Genomic DNA, 27662 nt, shown 5'->3' on the forward strand with positions numbered 1-27662 from the left:
CAGGGAGCATGCGTAGTATGACAGACCTCGCAACGTTGCTGTTTCTAATAACCAACACTACACACCCACCCACCCGGTATTAGAACTGGTAAAGACAATCATTAAGGTACAGCCATCGGGGTGAAATACTATTTTTGTGGGCTTACTAATGATGATGACACACGTCTTGCAGTACATGTATTCATCGCTCCCATTATCCGCTTTCATTCCTCTTCTACCATTCCTTCTCACCCATCCGCTCTTCTCCTTTGTCTCTCTCTGTAAAAATATGACTCGATGGCCGTGTTCACTCGCAAAACCTTAACGGACCATCAAAAACACCAAGATAGAAATGCCTTGACGTGAATCCTGACTCAACATGTCAGAGAGGCGTGTCTGTTCTACAGGGCCTATTTCTATCGGAACTTTCCAAAACATAAAAACCTACTGAACAAAGATCCTGTTTCTGTCCTCCCTCACCCTCTACTCACTCTCTCCCCCATCTTTCTTCCCCTCTCATCTCACCCTCTTTTCCACTTTCTCATCTCACCCTTTTTCTCTCTCTCTCTCTCACACATACACACAAACCACTTCACACTGCGCTGCTACTGCGGTTGCCATGACAACGCTCACTAGGAGCCGAGTAAACAGCATCCCACTCAGTGACTCCGGCACTTATGTACGGACTGACACACACACACGTACCTACTCAATGTCATGTACACACACAGATTGCCTTGCAAAATTATTTACACCCATAGCCAATTCTCTAATTTTGCTGGACTACTAATTGTACGTTTACATATCGTTAGATTTATTTATTTTAAAAGACTGACACTCAAAATAAATGTTTGTATTGGGACATTGGATTTCCGTTAACAACTTGTAAGGGGGTTTTGTTGAACCGTAACTCATGGTTCACAGGTTCTCTTAGCCCTTTGACTTGGGTCAGGATGAGGAACCATCTTAGATCAAGCAGGGAAAAAAGGGACATTACTCGGCATAAATGATCATCGTATGTCTGTTGTAGTGAAGCCATCCATTTGCATGCAATTAATATACAGTATCATTCCAATAATGTGTTAAATAGTAAAAATAAAGAAATACCCCTGTGTGTCCGAACGTTTGACTGATGCTGTTAGTACCAGAATTCAGAATGTATTCCCACAGCTTCACTTTCTCCAAATGTTGTTGCGTTACAGACTTAATTTCTATATGATTGATGGCAAAAAATATATAATTAATCTATACACAGTACCTCAGAATGCCAAAGTGAACATTTTCTTTATTTTAGAAATATTCCTATTCATAAAAAGTGAAAAAACATAATTAACTAATGTATTCTGACCCTTTGCTGTGTCACTCCAAGTGCTCAGATTCAGCCTGTGTCCTTTGATCATCCTTGACATTCTCTAAAACCTGATTGGAGCCCATCTGTGGCAAATTCAATTGATTGGACATGACCTCTAAGACAAGATTGTGATGAGACATAGATCTGGCGAAGTTATATAAAAAAATAAAAAGCTATAGCACAGAAAGTTCAAAGGGACAGTGGGCTCCATCCCTGGCCAAATTAAGTAACTGGGCAAGAAGGGCCACGGTCCAGAAAGGGAGTTCCTTAGCAGAGATGGGAACATCTGCCAGAAGGACAACCATCTCAGCAGCCCTCCATCAATCAGGCTGTTATGAACTAGACGGAAGAGTCTTGAGTAAAAGGCGTGTGACATGCTGCCTGAAAGAGAATGCGTAAAAAGACTATCTGGTCTAATGAGACCAAAATTGAACAATTAGCTGTGAATGCCAAACACTATGCTTGGCAAAAACACACCGCTCATCACCTGGCTAATACCATCCCTACAGTGAAGTGGATGGTGGTAGGAGCATCATGCTATTCTCAGCAGCAGGGAGACGGGTTAGGATTGAAGGTAGGATAGAAAACCTCATACAGGACCTCGGAATGGTGCAAAGATTCATCTTTCATTGCAACTATGACCCACAGCATGGAGCCAAGTCAATGCCGCAGTGGCTTTCGAGTCAAGTCTGTGAATGTATCAGAGTGGCTCGGCCAAAACTCAGTCTTGAACCCCAATGAATACCTGCAAGGAAACCTGGAGATTGCAGTTCAACATTGCTCCCCATTCAATCTGACAGAGCTTAAGAGGATCTACAAGGAGAATAAGAGACCTAACCCAGATCCAGATGTGCTAAGCCAGTAAGAGGCACACCCAAGAAAACCCAAAGCTGTGATCGCTGCTAAAAATGCTTCTACAAAGTACACGTCCGCGCATGCACACACAGTGTGACCAAAACAGTTGAAAAGAAAAGCTTTGAGTGAGGAACAGAAGCGTTCAATTTTCAGTGTTGTGTTACATTTAACCCTTCTGTTTCTTTATGACTTTTTTGGAAAGGAAAGAAAAAGGTGCAGTGGTCTGTTAATATTTTCCGGAGCTGTATGTATATATAAAAAAAAACACAACAGAACGTGGAGAATGATGGGGTCTGAATACTTTCCAAAGGTACTGCATATTTTAATATCCATACTGACAGTGGAAGAACTGCTCTGACTCACTGCGTGAAACCTAGTCGTGCTACTCCTGCACAGAAAGATGGGCAGAGGCTGCCAAACCATCGGCAACAAAACACACTTAATGTTTATTTAGGATTTATTTAATGTTTAACAGTGGTGGCCCTGGAGTGTAGGAGTCTAACAGAGAATAGGGCTGGGCTAACATAGATATTGGACATATAACTAGCCACGACAAAAAATACTAGTGGTTGGATGACTGACAGATTACAGGACAAAGCAATAAGACTGTGAGGGAAATAATTGAATATTTTATGTCTGTCTGCTCACTGTCCTGCCTTGTACACTCCAGTGACTAGTTCAAAATGCTGTAGCAGGTCATCCATGATGGATCCAGACAAAGGCTATGGACCAACACAACAGGTTGTCTTCAAAGAAAAACAGCAAACTACATTGATGCAACGGCAGTAGACTTCCATCATAAAAAAGCCATACAGGCACACACGCGCGCACGACAAAATTAGATGACTTTGTAAAAACAAACAGTATTCAGTTCCGTAAATAATGCTGGAAAGGCTCTCATGCATAAGCACACACACAAACAAACACACACACAGACACGCTAAGCTGGAAATAGATATCCAGTGGGATTCTAATAGCATGGTTCCTTTCCGTCGTGCTCCGCTTGGCCGGCTGGGAGACGTGAAGGACAACTGTTTAATCATGGAAGGCCACGGATGGAGACTAAAAATAATGGCGATTCCTATATATAATTCCCCACCAGAGGACATAGTAATGGCCCTCACAGCCAATCCACAGGATGGTACTAGCCCCAACTACAGAGACCGACGAAATATAACTGCCATCTGTGTGTGGGGTGTAAGGTTGTGTGTCACTGTCTGAAAAACATTCTGTTAATATGTCTTCTGTGAGAGTGCTCAGATCTCACCTCTACAACTAACAGCATATGTGTGATGCTGTTGCATTTTTTTCCAGAAGGCATTTTTAAAATAGGGCCATTTTCCGCTGCAAATAAATTAGATGTAAACAGTCGTATATGAATCCTGATCGTGTTCAAAAAACCTCCTTTAATCTAGATATGATCCAATTTGAGTCATGCATGAGAGCAGCTCCTAGCCGTGGTATATTGATCATATATCACATCTGTGTCTTGTTTCTTTATTCTGGAATCTTTATTACATGTTCACGTCTTTGGGCTATGTGACCTACTCTAGGCTGTTAGACCAGTCTAAACCGCGGTTTCCAGTGCAAATATACTGCTGCCAAATGGGTTTAAATTTCAGTTTACTTTGAAAATACATAAGTAGTTTATAATTTTCTATTTTTTATTAAGTACTCAATTTTTTATGCTTTTTTAACTGACCATTAGACCTTTTAAGATGATTGTGTGTATATATATATATATATATAATGCAGTACCAGCACAGCTTGGGAGAAAGGGAACGTGAGAGAGATACAGAGCGAGAGCAAAAGAGATGAGTGTGAGTGAGAGAGGAGGAATGGCGCAGCAGATGGGCACGAACAGGCTGAACACCGTGGTGGGGATTCTGTGCTTGCCACACTCTCAGACCCAAACCTCCCCTCCCACTAGACTGCTGCTCACAGACACAAAACTATTTGTTACACTATCATGTAATTAACCTCATTTTATTTTTGCTCTTTAGCCAAGAACCTAAATGTTCTTGTCGTGTCGTCGTCTGTCAAAACCCTCTCAGACGAGTTGAAACGTTGTCATTCTTGCGGCTGCCCTGCGAGTCAGCGCTATGAGTCAGTAGAGTCCCACTAACAAGTATGCTACTCCCTGTGATGGAGCCTCTAGACAGGGGCATTGCTCTTCTTGGACATTAAGTGGTGCCAATTTGTTTTCTCAGTGTGTTTGTCCTAGTCTCAGCATTTCTTTCTCCTGTAAACACTGAAACCATACAGTCTCAGCACTTTAGGATCCTCCGTACTTCCCATAGTCCTGTAAAATCCAAAACATTGCGAACACACACACACACACATTAAGTCAATTAGGTGTACTATAGATGAGCACTGACACCTGATAGATGTTATGTAAGTCGCTGAATCACTTAGAGCTGAACCGGTGCTGAAGCAAATCTGTCTGCACTACCCTCATCCGACCCCTACAAATATACTAGACAAAACAAAGACAGTAAAATCATTATCCCTTATTAAATTCCTCAGCTACTTTGACTGGACATGCCTTCGAATTTTTTGTTTGCCGATATGCCTATCAGTAGAATTGAAGAAACTGTTAGAAGCTACTGTGCCACTGAAGTAACTGCCAGAAGGTAAATAAATGTCATGTTATGCAAATTAAGGAATTCATTTATGGTTGATACAAACAAAACTCCATTTGGTAATGTCCAATTTGGTAATGCCTTCCTCTTCGCAACGACTATACAGTAAGTACAGGAGAATCAAATATTGAAAGGTGCCATCTGTTGCACATCAAGCTAATATGAGTTATTTTAACCTCTTTTGAGACCTATGTATGTATTCTAGGTCACAAGTTAGCAGCATGTATGGCTTTTTAGGTCAGTTATTCTATGCTTTCAATGCTAACTTATTTTTACACATTTCTTAAAATTACTAGAATAGAAGCAAACGGCCCTGTTTGTTTAACAATAATATTTGTGTAGATATGTTGTAAACAAACCTTCTTGCTAAAAACATTAACAAAAAAGCAATACCAGGGAATGCTGATATTTGACATTTTAAAGTTGGATTTATTTATTTACCACAAGTTTTCACGTTAGAAGAGACTGGTTCTATGTTGTTCTGTGATACTGAGTTGGAAACGTCCTGGTTCTTTGAAAGTGTTAATGATGTTGGGTGACATAAATAAACGGTTGGCGTTTTAGTCACAACTCTGTAATAATAATAATAACAATAATAATCTATATTTAAAGAGCACTATAAATAAAGAAATTTAAAATCAAGTTACAAAGTGCTATACATTAGCATTTCAAGAAAAACAAAACTCATGTTTTAAGAAGTGATTTAAAAGAGATTACAGACTCAGCTGACCTGATTTCCTCTGGCAAGCTGTTTTTTTCACTGGTAGTGACCACTTCATATGCGAGCACATCAGTTGCGGCGCTTGAATGATTGGTTGCTCTGTCTTGTAATGGAAAAAGTTGCAATGTTTAGATGTAGTCAGTATGTTCTCGTATCTCTTCCGATATCATAAACTGCCCCAGCAGCTTACCAGCTAACAGAATTATTTATCCGTCAGACTACTTAGAAAAACTGTGTGGCCGCAAATTTGTGCATCTCCCACAATTCAATCTGGTCATGAAAAGCCATGTTTAGTAAGCATGTAGTCAGCTAGTCAAACTAGTTGCATGTTTGTTCTTAATTCTACTGACATGATTCAGACTGAAATGACTCCAGCTGCTTGCTGTAGCTAGCGATCTGGTTCTCAGTCAGACTACCAACAGTCAGACTACCACTGCAATCGCAGAGGGAGAAGATGAGGATCAATAGGGAGAAAAGGAGGAAGAGAGATGGAGGAAGAGGGAGAGGTGGGTGGGGAGGGGCAGGTGTAGGCAGGGCTGTAGCTAACACAGGGAAAGGGGGGTATGATTCACCAGGTCCAGGCTTAGCAGGGCCCACTGATCATAATAATATAAATGTTGCCCCGGGAGTAGGTAAGGTTACTAGAAAGGAGAACCTACATTTCCAGTTCTTTGATGTTTTGAGTGCAAATCATCTTTCGTGGCTTTATTGTCTGTTTGAAATGTATGAGAAAATGATTTGTTTTGAGATTTCTAAATATTTTAAACAATGTGCCATGGAAACTTTGTCCAGGTCTAAGAGTACTATTGAAAGGAAGAACAGTATAAGAGAGCAGTTGCAATTTGGAAATGTGGTTGGGCCTCAACAGACCACCCCCTCCTCCAAAGATCTCCCTAAGGGCCCTGAAAAGGCTAAAGCCGGCCCTGATTGTAGGGTATATTGATACACTAGACCAGTAACTGGACCTCATCATCCAGACAGTCCAGTTAATGTTATTTTGTGGTGGTTTGTACAGACTAACAGACAGAGGAAGTCAGACAGGCTGGTAAGCTAATTAGCTGGTATGTAGTGATACTTTTTCCATCCCCACTGAGTTGTGAAGCCTTGAGCTGCGAAGCATTGAGCTGCGAAGCAATGAGCTGCGAAGCATTCAGCGGTGACTTAGGCCTGAGGCCCAGAAAGCCACTTGGACCCAAGTATGTCCATGCCCTTATCTTTCTCCACTTTTTCCCTACTCTCCGGGCTGAGAGTTCTTTATAATGGAGGTAACAGAGGGATCAGGCTCTCGGGCAGTGGCACAGATACATCCGCCTCAACCTCTCTCTCATTCCTTTTCTCTCTCTGACGAGGACCATCGTCATATCTCAGTAGCGTGCTAAAATGCCAGAACTGGCCCAGGCTGTTGCTGCCTCCAAACACCAGGCCTGTTGAGTCATGTCAGGAGATGAGACAACGTGCTAATGCGCTAAGGACGTGTGTCCTTCTGATCAACGAACGCTCCATTATCTGGTAACCTTCTGATTCACAGTGGTTGGACGCCATTCGGAAGATGGGTGGAGCCCTCCCACACTACTGTTTTTTTTTTTTTAAGGAAATTGAAGATTTTTAGAGACGTTGTGCGCTACAGTTTATTGGCTATTCCGTGGAAGCACTGCAAAAAAAGAACTGTGTGTTTCCCCGAACTGACCTGAGGTCAGACTGAGGCTGACCGAGCTGAGAGGATGTGGGGGACTGTCAGCAACTTTAGTGTTAGTTTTACTGTTGTTTTTTTTCAAAAAGCTCAGGACAACAGGGCTAATATAGTTAACCCAGCTTTTTCAAGCCCACATGATCTAAGGGGTTGTTGAAATATTATTTAAAACAAAGGAATTATTTCTATTTGGCCTACCACTAACATCCATCAAATGCACATTCAGAAATCCTGCTGTCCGGGGTTACAGTAATAATTAAAAATACCAACACTAATAGTTGCCAGATTTAACACCATCACCCCTTTCATTGCAAAGGAAATCAAGCAACAGGGATTCCATCGAATACCCACTCACCATTAACACTTAACAGACACATTATAGACACACTGTCAAATGCGCACATCTTGAATGAGAGGCACGCATGTATGAAAGCCCTGGTGATTCAGAGAGAAGAGGGAGAATCGAGCTAGGAGTTTCTATAATTAGAGGGACATTTAGGAAGCAAACGGCTGAGCTGTTCAATGTTTAATATGAACAGAGCAGGCCCCAGCCACCGGCGCTCCAACCCATCAGCGTGGACCACCGGGGCCTATCAACCCCGACCAGTGGGCTTGAAAGGGAGGAGGCATAGGTAAGAGATGTTACCAATAGTATACAAGCCAAGATTGTTGAGAATACATTAACTTCCAAGGGAACTCACTTGAATCTTGTGATTATTATGTCCTGAAGTTGTTTATGGCAAAATCTATGGATAATGTGTTAAAGGACTAAAGGTCCAGAGACTACTACTAATACCAGCTTTTCAACTAAATAGAGCAGTTTTTGTCAGGAAGCGTTCATTCCTCTTCCTCTATGTTGTTAAGGAAAGATGGCAAAAGGAATGGTGGGATATCATGCTTTCAGGGTGTGCATGTCATCACCCCCTGTCTTCCTCAATGGATTATATTAATATGCTGGCCTCAGTACAATGCGTTCCAGACAAAGAGGGAGTTGTGGTTCCAGTAATGAATGAAAAAGACAAGGAAGTGAGAGAGCAGGAAACTGAGATAGAGGCATACTGGAATAGAGATCAGGGGATAATCAGAAAGAGGCTAAACAATCATTAACCACACAGTTTCTATACTGTTTGACCCTTCAAGCATATAAACATACACACATTATGACAGATTGTACAATTGCACAGTGAGATTAGCGTTCATTTACACTGAGGAACATGGAGCAGTCAGAAAATGCACTTCATATTATGAAATGGGTACATGTATTCCACTAGCTTATCATATTAACTGACCACCACGTAACGAACTGTTAAACTCCGTTTATGACGAGGAAATAGTTGGATCATATATCCCATAAGGTAGGCCACTGGTGTGAGAGACATGACATTGCAAGTCATTAGACACATATTGAAAAAATGTTTGACATTGGAATTTCGGGCAACGCTAAATATGGCAGACTTTCTTACCTCTTCGGTGGGTTGGAAACCGCTTTTAGGGACAATTATGTGAGTGTTCTCCGTGAGGCAGTCTGGCGGTGCGCAGTGGATGCTTGCTTTGGGCGTGTTGAAAACCTCCCGTTACGTATAGGTTATTTCAGTTCAGCCTGCTATACTGGACTCCATAGCCTAAAATATCGATGGACTATGTCTAGTGTCAAAAGATTGATTATAACAAATTCAGTTCACGCCCCATCCACTCTTTGGAGCGCAACAGAAAAATCTTGAAAAACCAGCTTGTTTCTTCGCTTTCTCAGCGTCATGGAGGAAAGCCCCGGTACACGTGACGCAACCAACAAGAACACGGAAACCCCACCCCGTGACATCACCTTTGGATGCTCAAAAATGCATTTGTGGTAAGATATATGGAAATAACCTTATAAACAAACGGCAACTTTTATCGAAATACCTTTTATGGAAGGAAATTCTCTGGAACATACTGACCATTAATCCTGTGGGCGGAGTATTAGGTCAAACCCAAAATACTTCATAAATTATTGTAAATGTCAACGTGGTCTCAGGGAAATATGTAACACTGAATTTCGGGTAATATTGTTAGGTAACAAAAAAATGCGTTGCAAAATGATTAATAAATAGGCTATGTTACAAATTTGCTACAACATATGTTACGAACACTAAAACTTATATCTAGAAAATGTACACAAAGGTATGATTTTTAATAATTAAAGTTGTTTCTGCACATCCACTATCCTCGACCACAACTCTCTACGAAAATTGACTTCACCTCTTATTATTTTGCCATAGCAGCTGGTCTGTATTCGTATCTAATCTTATTAGTCAGACAAAGATTTACATCAAATAATTCACATATGCCTCCTGAAGCTAATCAGTAGTAATGTAGATCAATTTCTTTTATCAAACTTGATAGTTTTGATCGTTGGAGCAATTTACAGTACATAGCACTACTGTTCTCACATGACATATCAGTGCCTTTGCTGGGTTTATATCTTAACATAACCTTACCATTGAGTAAGGCCCTTAACCTGCATGTTCTTTATAAACAGGTACTGCACTGCAACCTGACCCTGGCTGAACTAAATTTGCAAAGTAAACAGCCACTAAGCTAAGCACTTGCCCTATCCATTTTTCCATGGGGGAATCACCAACAAATTTGGACGCAGTTCTCATTGCCATCTCAAGTGCCGGTTAAATTTATTTAGGGGGAAGGGTTATGGGGCTGAAAAGTAGACACCTCAAAAGGTGTATCCAAAAAGACATTGAATAGAAAAGCTGAAAAGTCCCTCCACTCTGGTCATCTACTCCAGTGGGGTTTAAGGAGTTGGGGAATGAGGACACGATGAATAATGATAATTGAATTAGCGAATTGGTCCGCCTATGCTGTGGCCAACCATTATCCTACACCCATTCTTTACTGGGATATCAGAAAACGAGCAAACATCGGGGGGGAAAGGGGAGGGGCTGCATAACATTTATTTAAAAAAATGGTTTAATTGAGTGTGGCAAGTTAGCAGATGTTAATGTAAGATGACTTTGAAACCTACCTGTAGGCTCGAGCTGCTGACGAGATCTGGTGGATTCATAGCAGGCTGGCTAGTTATGTGTCATTTCAGTTTGTGACCTAGTAATAACACATTTTTGTTGCTGGAAAAGTAGGTATATAGGAAAATTCAATGGGCCAGATTTACGATTTTTACTCTACTAATACTGTAAATGCAAGCATAAATAACCGGACAGACATTTCCAGTAAATGTTTTAAGTTAATGTTTCGAATAATGCCTAAGATATTCCTCATTTGCATTTTCTTACAGCTTTTATAGCTTCCTCATGGAATCTACTGTGGAATCTACCAGTTATGTTTTCATTTTGTTTTTTTATTCTGTTTTATTATTCTGTTTTATTGTTTTCATTCTAGTAATATTTTTTTTATTCTATTGTATTTCTATATTTCTCTTTTACTTTGTAAACCACATTGAATTGTGCTATATAAATAAACTTGCTTACTTGCTTTCTCACCAGTCCATCTATCAGTTTGCATAGAATTGTAGTCTCCTCATACTTGCTTTAGATACTTGCTGTACTATCACCCTACCCCAAACCACCTTGGACCAGTTAAAACTATTCTGATCTTGTTTGGTTAGAGCAGGAAGAGACAAGTCATATAATTTCTTTAAATTCAGTCTTGCAAATGTCAGAGGCAGGATTCTACAGTGTACGTTTCATGTTTATCTAGAAAGATGTTTAACTAGCAGATTATGTAAATAACATTACTATTTGCAGAAATAAATATGTTTTTCAGCCAACATCAATTCAAGGTTTTTTCTGACAGTGAAAAATACACTTACCTAAAGGATTATTAGGAACACTTGTTAAATTTCTCATTAATGCAATAATCTTATCAACCAATCACATGGCAGTTGCTTCAATGCATTTAGGGGTGTGGTCCTGATCAAGACAATATCCTGAACTCCAAACTGAATGTCAGAATGGGAAAGAAAGGTGAATTAAGCAATTTTGAGCGTGGCATGGTTGTTGGTGCCAGACAGGCCGGTCTTTCACAATCTGCTCAGTTACTGGGATATTCACGCACAACCATTTCTAGGGTTTACAAAGAATGGTGTGAAAAGGGAAAAACATCCAGTATGTGGCAGTCCTGTGGGCGAAAATGCCTTGTTGATGCTAGAGGTCAGAGGAGAATGGGCCGACTGATTCAAGCTGATAGAAGAGCAACTTTGACTGAAATAACCACTCGTTACAACCGAGGTATGCAGCAAAGCATTTGTGAAGCCACAACACGCACAACCTTGAGGCGGATGGGCTACAACAGCAGAAGACCCCACCGGGTACCACTCAGCTCCACTACAAATAGGAAAAAGAGGCTACAATTTGCACAAGCTCACCAAAATTGGACAGTTGAAGACTGGAAGAATGTTGCATGGTCTAATGAGTCTCGATTTCTGTTGAGACATTCAGATGGTAGAGTCAGAATTTGGCGTAAACAGAATGAGAACATGGATCCCTCATGCCTTGTTACCACTGTGCAGGCTGGTGGTGGTGGTGTAATGGTGTGGGGGATGTTTTCTTGGCACACTTTAGGCCCCTTAGTGCCAATTGGGCATCGTTTAAATGCCACGGCCTACCTGAGCATTGTTTCTGACCATGTCCATCCCTTTATGACCACCATGTACCCATCCTCTGATGGCTACTTCCAGCAGGATAATGCACCATGTCACAAAGCTTGAATCATTTCAAATTGGTTTCTTGAACATGACAATGAGTTCACTGTATTGAAATGGCCCCCACAGTCACCAAATCTCAACCCAATAGAGCACAGGTGTCAAACCGGTTCCACGGAGGGCCGAGTGTCTGCAGGTTTTCGCTCTCACCTTGTACCTGATTGATTAATTAGTTCACTAATTGGTTAATTTCTACCCCCACCTGGTTGTTCAGGTCTGACCTGGGAACCAATTTAAAGATGACATCCAACATACACCCACCCAGCGACCTTCCTACCGCTAACCTAGCACTGACACATATAATCATACCAAGTGTACACAACCTTTCTAATAAAACCTGCATATCTCCCACTTCCAGATGCCCTGTGTAATGCGAGGGAGTTAACCAGACTGAGTGTAGCTCTCCCCCAGGGCCTTTGTCCCTAACCCACATTCACCTTCTGCACTGCCAGAACCAGCCACGAACCAGCCATTAAACATGCATCCTTTCGCTGTTCCTTTTACTAAAGTGATCAGTGGTTTGGATTGGATGTAGGTTCATGTGTAGATAATATAGAGGTTTCACAAAAGCTGATGACAAATAATATTGGTATCATATTATACAGGTTTTTGTTGACGCCTGAGGCAGCTTTCAATCTGTGCATGAACATCAGTTATAATTCCACCCTACTATGATGTCCAGAGGTGTTATAAGCAGGTCTTTGACCACTGTACATTGTCAATGAAGTCCACTATCCAAATATACATTGTTTATATTTAGTAACTAAAGAGATGCAGAGATTATTTCACCTTGTTGGCAAACATTTTCAACCAGCTTCCATTTTGGTTACTGGCCCAACATTCTAAACACTAGGATTTATGGTGATAGACTGCCATCCATACCACCTATATACAACACATTCAACAACTTCTCTAATGTATTTCAGTCAACCTCCCCTTCCTATCTGAAGATGGCCAGTGCTATGACGTGGAATTACCCAGACCTAGTGTAGCATATTGTATCAAGCCCAAAATGTTTAGTTGGTTTATATATTTGGATTTGATTATAAACCAATGTCTATCAATTACATTCACAAATACGTTACTAGTATTCATTCCACACAATGCATAATCAGTTCTAAACCTGTCAATTTCTGCCAATGATACCTGCAGCAATATACAGTATGTTTCTGTGCGCATTATTATTTGTAATTATGCCTTCTGTATAATTAATTGCGACCAGCAAGTCAAACAACTTATAAGTTATATTGTCACTTGGTAACAAAAAAAATTCAAGTTTAAAGAGCAGCCTGCAAACTACATATCATACTTGTGTGAAACCCATACAGAATGAGGGCTTGTTGACATTACGCAACCTTTTCCCAAGACATGGAGGAAGACTCAAGAGGACTCTTATTGTGCTACTGGCAGATATTGAAAGATCAAGATGCCTCCTTCCGTATATTTACATTGAGCCTCAATACAATTGTTTACTGTTCATTGTATGTCAGTAAATTACAAGGATATCATCATTTTGTGAAAGACTCAGGGATACTTGTCGCTTAGACATTTCAATGATGCTCAAACCTTCCTAGATCAGTGGAAACTAAAGGGACCACTAGGTTTAGGTGGGAACTGCTTTTAAAAGGTCATTAGCGATGAAATACTGTGTAAATTTTTTTTGCAAAGGGACTTGATAGAGTGTGCAGTAGGTGTGAAATATCACTATACGTTTTCACCGCATGTTGGTATTTTGAGAATGTGGGTATTCTTATAAAATATATTAATTACATAGCGATCCCAAACCAGAAATACATATATTTCAGTGTTTCAAAAACAGTTATTTCCAACTTTAGTACACTTACAATAGGTCATATAATTATAGTTAATATAACAGAAATACATTTTTAGTACACTGAGAATGTTCTCCTAATGTAGTTTGAATATTTTATATATTGAAAATTATTGATTATATTTCAAGCGTTCTAAAGTCCTAACCAACTGACCTGGTTTTCTGAAAGGAAGCCTTCACTGGCGATATCTGAAATGGAAAGAGGTCTCATCTGTTTCCATGCTATTAAAGTGTCTGTTCCATCATTGGCTGCTCCACTAAGAGAAATGCTCATGTTAAAGGGAGATGTTTAGTGTACTTTTAGCATACAGGTGCTGGTCATATAATTAGAATATCATAAAAAAGTTGATTTATGTCAGTAATTCCATTCAAAAAGTGAAACTTGTATATTATATTCATTCATTACACACAGACTGATATATTTCAAATGTTTATTTCTTTTAATTGTGATAATTATAACTGACAACTAATGAAAATCCCAAATTCAGTATCTCCGTAAATTAGAATATTACTTAAGACCAATACACATTTTTTTTTTGTTGACATTTTGGCCAACTGAAAAGTATGAGCATGTACAGCACTCAATACTTAGTGGGGGCTCCTTTTACCTGAATTACTGGAGCAATGGGGCGTGGCATTGAGTCGATCAATCTGTGGCACTGCTCAGGTGTTATGAGAACCCAGGTTGCTCTGATAGTGGCCTTCAGCTCTTCTGCATTGTTGGGTCTGGCGTATCGCATCTTCCTCTTCACAATACCCCATAGATTTTCTATAGGGTTAAGGTCAGGTGAGTTTGCTGGCCAATTAAGAACAGGGATACCATGGTCCTTAAACTAGGTACTGGTAGCTTTGGCACTGTGTGCAGGTGCCAAGTCCTGTTGGAAAATGAAATCTGCATCTCCATAAAGTTGGTCAGCAGCAGGAAGCATGAAGTGCTCTAAAACTTCCTGGTAGACTGCTGCGTTGACCTTGGACCTCAGAAAACACAGTGGACCAACACCAGCAGATGACATGGCACCCCAAACCATCACGGACTGTGTAAACTTTACACTGGACTTCAAGCAATGTGGATTCTGTGCCTCTCCTCTCTTCCTCCAGACTCTGGGACCTTGATTTCCAAAGGAAATGCAAAATGTACTTTCATCAGAGAACACAACTTTGGATCACTCAGCAGCAGTCCTGTCCTTTTTGTCTTTAGCCCAGGCGAGACGCTTCTGACGCTGTGTCTTGTTCAAGAGTGGCTTGACACAAGGAATGCGACAGCTGAAACCCATGTCTTGCATATGTCTGTGTGTGGTGGTTCTTGAAGCACTGACTCCAGCTGCAGTCCACCCCATGTTTTTGAATGGGTTTTGTTACACAACCCTCTCCCGGGTGCGGTTATCCCTATTGCTTGTACACTTTTTTCTACCACATCTTTTCCTTCCCTTCACCTCTCTATTAATGTGCTTGGACACAGAGCTCTGTGAACAGCCAGCCTCTTTAGCAATTATCTTTTGTGTCTTGCCCTCCTTGTGCAAGGAGTCAATGGTCGTCGTTTGGACAGTTGTCAAGTCAGCAGTCTTCCCATCATTGTGTAGCCTACAGAACTAGACAGAGAGACCATTTGCAGGTGTTTTGAGTTAATTACCTGATTAGAGTGTGGCACTAGGTGTCTTCAATATTGAACCTATTCACAATATTCACATTTTCTGAGATATTGAATTTGGGGTTTTCATTAGCTGTCAGTTAATCATAAAAATTAAAAGAAATAAACACTTGAAATATATCAGTCCGTGTGGAATGAATATATACATTATATAAGTTTCACTTTTTGAATGGAATTACTGAAATAAATCAACTTCTTGATGATATTCTAATTATATGACCAGCACCTGTACATGCAAGCAAAATTGACTAGTAGACATCTGCAGTTAATGTTTTAAATATTAGAGGTGGAAACAAACTAAACAAAGCATTTTTTACTTTTCCAGAGTGAAGTCAACCTCCGAAGATGTTGCAAGGTGTGGCTGTCATAAATCCCTGTGAGAGTTGTGAGGGCCACCTATATGAAATGACTTGGGGATGAACACTGGGTGTGTTTGAAGCCCACTGCCCTGCTTTGGGGGTCATACTCAAGACTCATCTGTTCATAATCACCTACCTGTAGCAACGGCAAATCCCACACTCTCAATCTGTGTTGTTTTCTCATACTATTTCTTTTGTTTCTGTTTGTTTTCTGTTCCTTTGTACAGCGTCTTTGGGTCCCTGAAAAGCGCTATCTCCATAAAATGTATTATTATTATGAGCCTGGCATGGACACACTGACAGACACACACACAATGGGTTATCCCATCACACAGCTCTTCATTCATTTCAAGTTCAACTATGGGCCTAGTCACATAATTTGCTTGGCTTTTCTGCTTGGCATATTCATAGCTAAATGTTTGGAGAAAAACCTGATGGAGTGTGCACCTGGAAACAAGATAGATTGTCTAGCCCAAAACAAATGTGATAGTGCTGTTCAACCTGATGGTGACTAATTCACTAGATATCCCTTAAGTTAGCTAATAAAACTCACAAGCGTTTACCGCTTGGGTATACTGGCTTTCCAAGCTAGTTCCACTTCATATTTAATTACAACCCCCTAATCAGGAACTTATTTAAAACCAGATGGCTTCAATTACTGAGATATTAGAGAAAACCAGCAGGCTCCGGCCTTCATAGGACACGTTTTGAATACCCCTGCATAACCATCCAGATGTGATGTAAACAAAAAACAGCCCCTCTTTCCCCATCTGTTTACAGTGCTCATTAATCAGATAAGCAAAAAATTATAAACAATAACAAAAAAGGATAATATCGGTCAATGCCTTGCTAAAAGAAACCCAATTACAAGCAAGACATTCTTTTCATAAAATAGGATCTGTCTGCCTGTTTAGTGTAGGAGAACTGTTTGCCAAAGCAAACATGGACTGTCCTAATTCCTCCACCCATGCCCTGGACTCCAATCTTAATGTAGACAGCCCTGAAACTCTACAACTTCAGACCTTGAACCATGTTTTACATCCAAATTTACTCACAAGTACCCAAGCAATGGAAAGTGATCATCTAACTTAGCCAACTTGCGATGCAGTGCACTAACTAGCTATGCCTCTCACAAGGAGTCTGAAAAATAACTGCTACTGAAATACAGACACATCAGATGGTTAACACCCTTGCACTTTGACTATTCATTTATTCTATAATAAATCTCTACTAAATAGAAATGTGAACACTTAACAGCAAAAGCAAACATCCTTTATTGTTTGGTAATGTACTCCAACAGCTGGTTAAATGGGCTGTGGATGTAAGTCTGATTTCTGGGTCGTTTCTGGTTGTCATTAATGTTTGAGGGTTTTCCCCAGTTAAAGACACACAACCTACAACAGAAATGTCATGCATTCTATTTTAAAACCAATCACCCGGCCTCCAAAAGTTAGAGACCAAGTGTTTTGTTCCAATTGATATGTAAATTTTCTCCAGAAAACATTTAACCCCATTATATAAGTACATGTTTTATCAGGTGTTTTAACGGACAGTACATTTATCAGAAATCAAATTAACAGCCTGACAAGTCAGCTATGGTGAAGGAAAAATAATGCTGTGAGGGGGCTATGCGACTTGATACATGGGGGTTTGAATTTGTGCAAGACCTCATGAAAACAGCACATTATCAATGTCATTGAGTGCAATGTTCAATCCACTGTCCATAAACTGTCTGTTTAATGTTGTCCAACAGCAAAACATCCTCAAACACACAGGAGGGAAGAGTTCACACGTGACGACACCAGCTCTGAACTTAAAACCAACGTCAAGAGATAAGTTGGAGGGCAACCCTCAAATACAGAACCATTAGACCAGTATCCTCCTACAACTTGGGCAAAATGGCCCACAGAACAGCATTGATGGCTAAATTAAGTATAAATCACCAATAATCTTGGTAATATCCAATAAGGCCCTGCTTCCCTGCAGAAACTCCAAGCGGACTTGGGGCAGTTGATGTCGAGAAATTAGTCTTCCAAAGCACATCCAATTTCCTGAACCTAACCCTAACCCTGGTTCGGATCACATTTCCATTACCACACTAACCAGCTACACAGACCTTGAGGGGATCCCTGGACTCATCAGCAAGCAGCATTTAATCCATGGTTTTCTTTAAGCGGAAATGAGGTTGGAGTTTTACTGAAAGAGCAGTGGTCCAGACGCAAACCCATACTACAGCATGTGTACCAGAAACAACAACGTAAGACCGCAGGATTGACGAAGGCCACATCTTAATGCGTTAGGCAGCATCTATATTAGTAACAAATTATGGATTTTATTGCATGCACCACAAAGGGAGTCTACAATTTATGTTATGATTGTAGAAAAGCATCTCTTCTTTTTATTCGAAGGGTAACAATCAAAGTAAATTACGAGATGGCTCCTCTTGTTCCTTGTAGAATGCACTGCATTAGATGCACTCGTCCTCAAGATTAAATTAAGTGCTACAGTACAAAATGTCCTCCCTCCCCTCAGCTTCCCATCCCTCCCTTGTTTCGATTGCCAGGATTGGACGGGATTGCAGAAGCAGGGAATCAAACAGCTGAAAAACAAAGAAAGAGTCACGGGTGAATTTAAACGAGACAGGACACAGGAAGTAAAACAAAATATTGTATTATTGGACCATTTGAAGTGGCAAGAGATAGAACATTTACACACCAATTTGTCTTTTCTTAAATATATGTCCTTGTTCAACTTAGCAATACTGTCAATCTCAAGACCAATTGTGCTTCCATCATTTAAAAATGCAATTAACAATAATTTAATGAACATGAGTGAACTACAATGTGGTGTGGCGGTATATGAACAAAAATTTGCTGCTCCAAACTTAACATTATCTAGTCAGGCTGGATGCAAATTGATGTAACGTGTGAAGTTGTTTTCACGACCCTAGGAACATGATGCATATACATTCAGAGCAATCAGTTGGGGGGGGGGGGGTTGAAAAGAAAGAAATGACAAGTGTACAGGTAGCTTATTTATAGAATGGGAAACAATAACAAAATTGGGTCATTGGAAAACAGGAAATACATTTAAACTACTGGTTTGACCAGGGCTCTTTTTTGTAGAACACAGCCACAAAAGGTTGGCATTCAATATCTCTAAACAAAAAAAGCAGTGTAAATGTAGTCAATAGATTCAGAATGAATTTGGACTTAAGCATTATCTAGCCATTTCATCCAGTGTTCAAATCTAATTAGGACTCATTACATTAAAATTAACTGTTATACATATTAAAATCACCCACCAATTCCCTGCTCACTTAAATCAAAGCACAGGGACCATTGATTAAGATGTTACAGCTAATAAGTACCGGACCCAAGCAGAGATCACACTCATCTCATACACGCCACCTATTCCTGTTTCCAGCAGAAGCCCAGGCAAGTCCCAGAAGTGAAGGATGTTACATTTCAGGGAGGCAAAACCCCAACACAGCACGAGCAAAGTGGGGAGGAGAACAGAGCCCAGACAAGTCGGGAAGCTAGTGTAAAGTAGCACGGAACAGGGTCCTGACAGAGACCGAAGGGGAGGGCGACAGACGGAGGGAGCTTAGATGAACAAGACGAGGTCTTTACAGGTGGCAGCCGTGGCCGAGGAGAAGGCGGCGAGGATGGAGGCGAAGACGACGTCAGGGGACTGGGAGGCATCCACTGCCTTGTGCAGGCCCCGGGTGCTGTAGTACTGGACGAGGGGCACCGTCTGCCGGTGGTACGCATCCAGACGGGAGCGCAGTGTGGACGCGTTGTCGTCGCTACGGCGCATCAGCGGCTCCCCGGTCACCTGACAGGGGAGACAGATGGAAGACAGACAGGGGTCACGTAGGGGGGTTTCTGGTCCAGTTCCACTCAGTGCCCTAGGCCTTCATTTCCCAATAAGCTGTGTATGGTGTAGGCAATATGGTGATTGCCATTACCCAGATACAAAACATTTGCCAAGTCATAACATTTTATGTAGCAGCTAGACTCACTTCATACTAGGATGATTGTTTCTAAAACCACTGAGCTACATATCAGGGAACCTAGTTTGCCTGTTTCAAAGGCCTCATTATGCTGAGCTTTAAAGCAAACAGCACTGAACCCCCCCCCCCCCCCCCAAGGGACAGTGTGCCACAAACACTTAGAAAATATGCTGTTAACAGATTCCATTCGATTACTTCATAATACACAAGTGACACTTCTATAAAAACACTTTTTAATGTGCATGTTCGCCCACTTTGAGCATGTGTAAACAAACACTTGACGTACCAGTTGACCTAGAATATGCACATTAAGTGTGTCACTTCCAAACATCTAGAGCTAGAGGATTACACAGCTAGCTGCCGCTGGGATTTACCAGCGGAATAAAGGGACTTCCAGACGTCAGTCAAAGGGGTACTCACGTCATCCTTCATGGGCTCTTTGGGTGGGTTGAACTCCTCGTGGTAAGAGCGACCGCTAGGCTGGTGAATAAGTCTGAGGGGGAGAGGGGAAGGTTTTTGGGCTGACAACACAAGACGGTGCTCTATCAAGGCCACCCATGCTTCCCGTGGCCCATTTCAGAGCCGTACACCACATCCCATCTAGACCACACAAAGAAGCCACATTTTAACATGCAGCGTTGACCTTTCCAGCGGGCTATAGGTACAGCGCTGCAGCGTGCCTCGCATCTGTGCACCGTACAATAGACATGCCTACCTGCCACAGATCCGGCGCACCAGCAGGGAGTCATCGACAGAGAACTCGATCACAGAGTCCAGCTTTTCGGTGCGTTTGTCCAACAAGTCATCCAGCTGGGAGGAGAAGCGGGTGTCAGGGAACATAAGCGGGGGACGGACAATTGGCAACTGACAGCAACATCTAGTCAGACATCCAGCCAAACCTCACCATCTCAGCCTGTTTTACTGTGCGGGGGAATCCATCCAAAAGGAAGCCCTTTTTACAGGGAGGCGTGTCTAGGTTCTTCTCTATGAGCTCCACCACCATCTCATCACTGACCTAATTCAGTAAAAAAAAAAAAACAGAGTGAAGAAACATGGCATGATAAAACCTACTGGGAACAGGGGGGGAGACTGACACCCAATCAACAGCACCACTGTCAAAACAATCATTATGAACTGAATTCTAAAGTGAATCGTTTCAATTAAAAAAAAAATTTTTTTTAAAGAAAGCTCACCAGTTTCCCAGCATCCATGGTATCCTTGAGCCTCTTCCCAAGATCCGAGCCAGAGGCCACCATGGCCCTCAGCATGTCCCCAGTGGCCAGATGACAAACGCAGTACTGCTCCGCCAAACGAGGAGCCTGGGAAGGGAAGAAATGGAGGTCAGCGTTGATGTTGAGCTTAATGTTACAACCCAGCAGAAACGCCGTAACATTCACACAGTCATCTTCCATAATAACAGCTTAGCAGGGCAACCAAGAAGATGAACATAAAAAGGCCCGGACACCTTTCAAATGATTATAACAAGGGAGTCCTTCAACATCTTCAAGTAGGGCTCTATATAAAATGGCTGTCATCCATATTTGGAACCGCAATAGTCCCTCCTTGAGCTGTACCGCCACCCATGACACGAGAAAAACGTGTGAAGGAATGGCTCAGGTGTAGGTGGCGAGGGCATCTGACACTTTCAAATATTCAACCCACTGTTGTCTAACACTGTTGCAGATGGACAGGAGTTTTGAGAACAATCATGATTCCATTTTGTTTCAACATCTCAGTAAGTGGTGTTGAAATTTTGAGGCGTGACAAAACTGAAAATTATGAACACTGACCTGTTAACCTCATTGCAGGCATTTTGCTGATGTAGGTCATAAATTAGCCTTTACGCCAAAAATGTTGAGTTAGAAGTAATGTTAGTTTTTCAGGGCTATGTCCAACCTGTAAGGATGTTACTGGGTTGCAGAATGCCTGCCCCAATAGATTAGAGAAGTATGACCAGGAATGAAACGTACAACTTTGGAATTAGTATGGTGCACGGTTTGCCCTGCTGCTTTGGTTCCAACCGAAACACACATTACAAACATCCATTTCTAACCCGTTAATCCTCCCGACCAAAGTAGGAGACCCCAGAAAAAACAAAACATTTCTTAGGAAATTCAAAGGCGTTAACCGCTTGCACTGAGCCTGGTTCGATAAAGTGAAAGTAGTGCCCTCTAGACAGCTGGAGAATATAGTTAGTAATCAAATGTGACATTGAAAGTGAATATCAAGCCAGGGACCCCATTATCTTTATACCAATTCACAGATAAAGGATTGGCTACGTAACTCTATACCAATACCCTATTGCGTTTGCGCACTGACAGTTTGCCAAGTGGTTGCAAGTTAACAAACTTGGCCTACACCAGATAGACACAAAAATGACAAACTAGCTAGCTAGGTCACAACTTTCATCACACTTCCGTTACCATCTGATATAGCAAGATAGAATAGCGGTCGAATTCAATCCACACGTCTCATATAAATTAACAGAATTATGTTTTAAAAGCCAATTCAAAATAAATGTCAGGAAAGGATGAATAAAGTTTGTTTTCAGGGTCTGCCATGCGGTCTTCCATTCCGATACTTCACAAGCTAAAGTACAGTAGTGCGTTAGCTAGCAGCTAGATAGCAAGTTAGCGTAACTCACCTGTGTTCCTTTCCCAGCACCTGGGGGCCCGAGCAGGATTGCCCGTATTCCCTTATTAACCTCGGACACCGCTTCATTAAGTTGCGTGCTGGGGGCCATGTTCACAGTTTAAATGGGGGGGGACAGAAACTTAAACGTCCTTGTAGCACTTATCTGCCAACTCGACCAAGAAAGGAAAAAACAACGCCTCCTTTCCAGCTATTTTAGTAAAAAGACCCACCCCTTATCAGAAGTTCCTCTCCCTTATTGGGCAATAAATTGGTCAGTCAAGTTGCAAACACGCTGATTTGCTGAAATAGTAACGTAATTTCTTGATGACATCCGGGTTTTAAGGACACAATGATTCTTTGGTTAAAGAAATATCTTTGAAACATTTTCTTAAATCTCACATTTTGGCCTGCATGTGTAGAATATGAAGGGGAAAAGGGGTCAAAATGAAATAATTAAATATATAAATAATTAATAAATACATTATTTTAAGAGGCACATTTCTTTTATGATACCTCTTTTTGAAATAATGGTATGGTATTTCACAATAATACATAACGAGTATTTCCAAATCTTTTTTTCCACCATAAGATGTATTTCATAGAACAAGGCATACAGTGGGGGGGACAAGTATTTGATATACTGCCGATTTTGCAGGATTTCCCACTTACAAAGCATGTAGAAGTCTGTAGTATTTATCATAGGTACTCTTCAACTGTGACAGAATCTAAAACAAAAATCCAGAAAATAACATTGTATGTATGTTTTTTAAATAATTAATTTGCATTTTATTGCATGAAATAAGTATTTGATACATCAGAAAAGCAGAACTTAATATTTGGTACAGAAACATTTGTTTGCAATTACAGAGATCATACATTTCCTGTAGTTCTTGACCAGGTTTGCACACACGGCAGCAAGGATTTTGGCCCACTCCTCCATACAGACCTTCTCCAGATCCTTCAGGTTTCGGGGCTGTCGCTGGGCAATACAGACTTTCAGCTCCCTCCAAAGATTTTCTATTGGGTTCAGGTCTGGAGACTGGCTAGGCCACTCCAGGACCTTGAGATGCTTCTTACAGAGCCACACCTTGGCTGTGTGTTTCGGGTCATTGTCATGCTGAAAGACCCTGCCACGACCCATCTTCAATGCTCTTACTGAGGGAAGGAGATTGTTGGCCAAGATCTCACGATACATGGCCCCATCCATCCTCCCCTCAATACGGTGCAGTTGTCTTGTCCCCTTTGCAGAAAAGCATCCCCAAAGAATCATGTTTCCACCTCCATGCTTCACGGTTGGGATGGTGTTCTTGGGGATGTACTCATCCTTCTTCCTCCAAACACAGCAAGTGGATTTTATACCAAAAAGCTCTATTTTGGTCTCATCAGACCACATGACCTTCTCCCATTCCTCTGGATCATCCAGATGGTCATTGGCAAACTTAATACGGTCCTGGACATGCGCTTGCTTGAGCAGGGGGACGTTACGTGCGCTGCAGGATTTTAATCCATGACGGCGTCCATGACACACTACGCCGTCATGGATTAAAATCCTGCAGCGCACGTAACGTCCCCCTGCTCAAACAAGCGCATGTCCAGGACCGTATGAAGTTTGCCAATGACCATCTACTAATGCTTTTCTTTGAGGCTGTGGTCCCAGCTCTCTTCAGGTCATTGACCAGGTCCTGCCGTGTAGTTCTGGGCTGATCCCTCACCGTCCTCATGATCATTGATGCCCCACGAGGTGAGATCTTGCATGGAGCCCCAGACCGAGGGAGATTGACCATCATCTTGAACTTCTTCTATTTTTTAATAAATGCGCCAACAGTTGTTGCCGTCTCACCAAGCTGCTTGCCTATTTTTCTGTAGCCCATCCCAGCCTTGTGCAGGGCTACAATTTTATCCCTGCTGTCCTTACACAGCTCTCTGGTCTTGGCCATTGTGGAGAGGTTGGAGTCTGTTTGATTGAGTGTGTGGACAGGTGTCTTTTATACAGGTAATGAGTTCAAACAGATGCAGTTAATACAAGTAATTAGTGGAGAACAGGAGGGCTTCTTAAAGAAAAACTAACAGGTCTGTGGGAGCTGGAATTCTTACTGGTTGGTAGGTGATCAAATACTTATGTCATGCAATAAAATACAAATTAATTATTAAAAAATCATACAATGTGATTTTCTGGATTTTTGTTTTAGATTCCATCTCTCACAGTTGAAGTGTACCTATGAAAAAATTAAAGACCTCTACATGCTTTGTAAGTAGGAAAACCAGCAAAATCGGCAGTGTATCAAATACTTGTTCTCCCCACTGTATGTCAATCAATGCAAGTGGGTGGTCTTTAGCTGCTGATAGGCTAACACAGCGACCCTGGCTTCATCAACAGTTGCTCGCTTGTGGGATAGAGGTGTGTGGGCCAGAATCACCAATTTCAATACAGATCATTTTTATTATTGAAAGCAGGTTAATATACTTTCATGTAGGGGATAGCAGTGGGTCATGATTTATGAGGTGAATGCATGAACAGGCAGGCTAAATCTCAATACATTGCAAACCATTTAGTGGTCATAACAATCATTGTAAAACATGGATTTTCATCTGTTTTAACAAATTGGTGGTGTTGCCACAGTAACGAACAAACTTTCTACATACATTGCATTTCGTGATTTACTGATGTAAAATAGCTCCACCGTCCACATGATGCTCCCCTCTCGTTCAGCCATGGCATTCATGTATGTACTGAATCTAGGCCTAGGTGTTGGATTGGCGGTTGGCACAGGTAGTCAGGGTGAAACATTTAAACAATTACTGTAAAAACAGCATGACATTTTGAAATACCCAACAAAATTATGAAATAGGTCACAATGTTATGAAAAAGGCCATTATTTTATGAAATAGATCTTACCAAGTAAAAAAAACATTTAGGAAATATGATGTATTATTATGAAATCTCATGCCATTATTTTAAAAAGTGGCATCATGAAAATATTTCCTATTAATGTGCCACTTAAAATAGCATATTTAATTATATATTTAATTATTTAATTGTAACTACTTTGGTCCTCCATAGTAATACTAGTTTTGTATGTTCATGAACTATAAGTAAAATGACTATCATACTTCAATTAGCCAATCAATTTGAAGTTAGGAATCAGATGGTTTTGATAACCTGGCACAAAAATGCTCATGAATGAAATTAAGCACAAATGTCAAGGGACACTTTTGGCTCGATAGTGCCACTTTTCCAACCAGTGGCCAATAATTGTTGATTGCATTTTTATGAGCCCATTTCTTTACAGTTTTAATTATTAGGCTATAGTTTCCATAACCACATAACCATTTGTTTCTAAATAGATTACATCACAATTGTTTTTATTTTATTTGTTGCATGATCTGAACACATGGTATTATCAGTCAATGATATGCTTATATATATTTTTATGTTTTTTGTAATTTACAGCAAAGACCTGGGAGCAGGTACTATGTTAACTATCTTGCTCAGGGACTGAACAACAACCCTATTAACCCAACACATTGTAGAAAAATGTAAAAGAGAAACAGCTCGGGGATTGGGTCCAGCAAGCTTTCGTTTACTGGTCAGATGCTCTGTTAGCAGTAGCACCACCAGGTGCCTGCTCAGTTGCCAGGTCCTACTTCACAATGGTGAAGAAAAGAAAGTGAAAAGTAGTAGTTATGCTGTCCTCACTAAAGGTTGTTGCAAATGCATTCATAACTTATTTTCGCTGTGTTCGACACAGAACATCAATGGCCTCAGATTCTGTTGCAAATGATCGAAGGCTGTCATCAACGTAGAAATCCCTCGCATCACTGCCATATTCCTCTTATTGGTGTTTTGCTGCCCTCCTCAGGCCAAAGATTGCTACTGCGGCTGTTTCAAAAGACATGAACTTGCAAACCATACTCCACCACTTCTTAGCTGATGTCATTTTCCCGATACCACAAGAAATGCAGGAAGTCTCTGCAGTCTTCGTTCACCACAAAACAGTAAAACATTTGGTGAATATCTGCTGTCACTGCCACAGGTTCCCTTCTGAACCTGAGAAGCACTCCAATTAGGCTGATGTTAAGGTCTGGCCCAGAAAGTAACACCTCATTCAGTGAGATTCCATCATACTGTGCATTGGAATCAAACACCACATGGATCTGCCCTGGTTTTTGTGGGTGGTAAACTCCAAAGGTAGGGAGATACCAACATTCACTCCCTTCTTTGAGTGGTGGTGCAAGCTCAGCATGTCCATTGTCATGCATTTTTTGCATGAACTTAGTGAAGTGCACTTTCATTTCAGGCTTCTTCTCTAACATCTTTTGCAGTGACATCAGCCGGTTGTAAGCATAGTCTCTGTGGTTAGGGAGACGTCTCTGTGTTTGTCGGAAAGGGAGAGGAGCGACCCAGTTGTTCTTGTCATCTTGGAAGAACTCCCGTTCCATGACCTGAAGAAAGGTTATATCCTCAATTGAGAGGGCGAGGAGGTTGTCATTCTCTGTTGTGCAGAAGAATGTTTTTCCAAGATTATCTTTGTTTAAAACCACTAATGCTCTTTGAGTGGGTTTGTGCAGGGGAATATTCTTGTCATTGCCTGTAATACTGTACATTTCTTTCACCTGTATCCGATTCTCACATGGAGTTAGGTAAGTTGGTTTTCCATTTCCAAGGACACAGGTCTTCATGGTACTCACTGTGTTTGTCTTGTGAGCACCTCCGATGCATACATCACCTATGATAACCCACCCAAGGTCAAGCTTTTGTGCATATGGTGCGTAGTGAGGGCCATTGTGCTGTTTACAAACCCTATGGACCCTAACAAGGACTCTTCCCAATAGCAGCAGGATGTCAGCTGCTGGACCTAAGGGTGGGATTTCATTCGCTATCTGCCTTAGGTGGTGGTATGCAGCATCTGACATCAGTATCTATGCTCTGTTATTGGGGATCTCATTACACTCAGTGAGTGTAGGTAGTGGGATGTTTATTTTTCCATCTATAGATACTACTGTGAAATCATGAGCTTCTCTCCCAGCTGTTTCCACTGTACTTGCACAGGTTTTGAATGTGTCGGTTACTGCTGCTCCTTTGATGTTGAAAAACTCTGATCTAGCCAATGACACGTTGCTCTGGTCATCCAAAATGACATACATTTTTCTCTGTAGATTGTGATGACCATTGGGGTACACATTTACGAGGCAGATCTCTGAGCAGGATTTACCTTTGAATCCCTCACC

At 41.2% G+C, this 27662-nt stretch overlaps 2 protein-coding genes and 1 long non-coding RNA gene across 4 annotated transcripts in view; 1 reads left to right on the plus strand and 2 right to left on the minus strand.

The window, feature by feature from the left end:
• rnf19b (ring finger protein 19B) overlaps positions 1 to 8995 on the minus strand; it is a 21567-nt gene extending 12572 nt beyond the window's left edge. Inside the window, exon 1 of the mRNA XM_010873835.5 lies at positions 8702 to 8995. The gene's annotated coding sequence lies outside the window, so the exon portion shown is untranslated. The remainder of the gene's footprint in view (positions 1 to 8701) is intronic.
• On the plus strand, positions 8117 to 16029 carry LOC117594973. Its single transcript, XR_004576259.1, has 3 exons — positions 8117 to 8593; positions 8989 to 9087; positions 15751 to 16029. It is a non-coding gene; the product is annotated as an uncharacterized LOC117594973 (long non-coding RNA).
• Positions 16030 to 18094: 2065 nt separating this feature from the next.
• ak2 (adenylate kinase 2) lies at positions 18095 to 22623 on the minus strand. 2 transcript variants are annotated; one of them, XM_010873834.5, is made up of 7 exons: positions 22444 to 22622; positions 20993 to 21118; positions 20704 to 20814; positions 20515 to 20609; positions 20220 to 20292; positions 19417 to 19621; positions 18095 to 18383 (listed from the first exon to the last, which is right to left on the minus strand). In XM_010873834.5, the coding sequence occupies exons 1-7, from the start codon at positions 22540 to 22542 to the stop codon at positions 18376 to 18378; spliced, it is 717 nt and encodes a 238-aa protein (XP_010872136.2). In that variant the 5' UTR covers positions 22543 to 22622; the 3' UTR covers positions 18095 to 18375. The 2 variants fall into 2 exon arrangements, with proteins under 2 accessions (XP_010872136.2, XP_010872135.2); XM_010873833.5 differs by lacking the exon at positions 18095 to 18383 and having other exon boundaries at positions 18439 to 19621; positions 22444 to 22623.
• Between the last annotated feature and the right edge of the window lie 5039 nt (positions 22624 to 27662).

Source organism: Esox lucius, chromosome 10 (genome assembly GCF_011004845.1).
Source record: "Esox lucius isolate fEsoLuc1 chromosome 10, fEsoLuc1.pri, whole genome shotgun sequence".
NCBI lineage: Eukaryota > Metazoa > Chordata > Actinopteri > Esociformes > Esocidae > Esox > Esox lucius.

What these genes read in the sequence shown, in the direction of transcription:
- ak2 (XM_010873833.5), bottom strand. Translation starts at nt 22,542, where the DNA reads ATGGCCCCCAGCACGCAACTTAATGAAGCGGTGTCCGAGGTTAATAAG. An exon ending in GTGCTGGGAAAGGAACACAG is followed by an intron (nt 21,119 to 22,443) that starts GTGAGTTACGCT and finishes TTCCCTTCCCAG; the next exon opens with GCTCCTCGTTTGGCGGAGCA. An exon ending in CAGTAAAACAGGCTGAGATG is followed by an intron (nt 20,610 to 20,703) that starts GTGAGGTTTGGC and finishes TTCTCCTCCCAG; the next exon opens with CTGGATGACTTGTTGGACAA.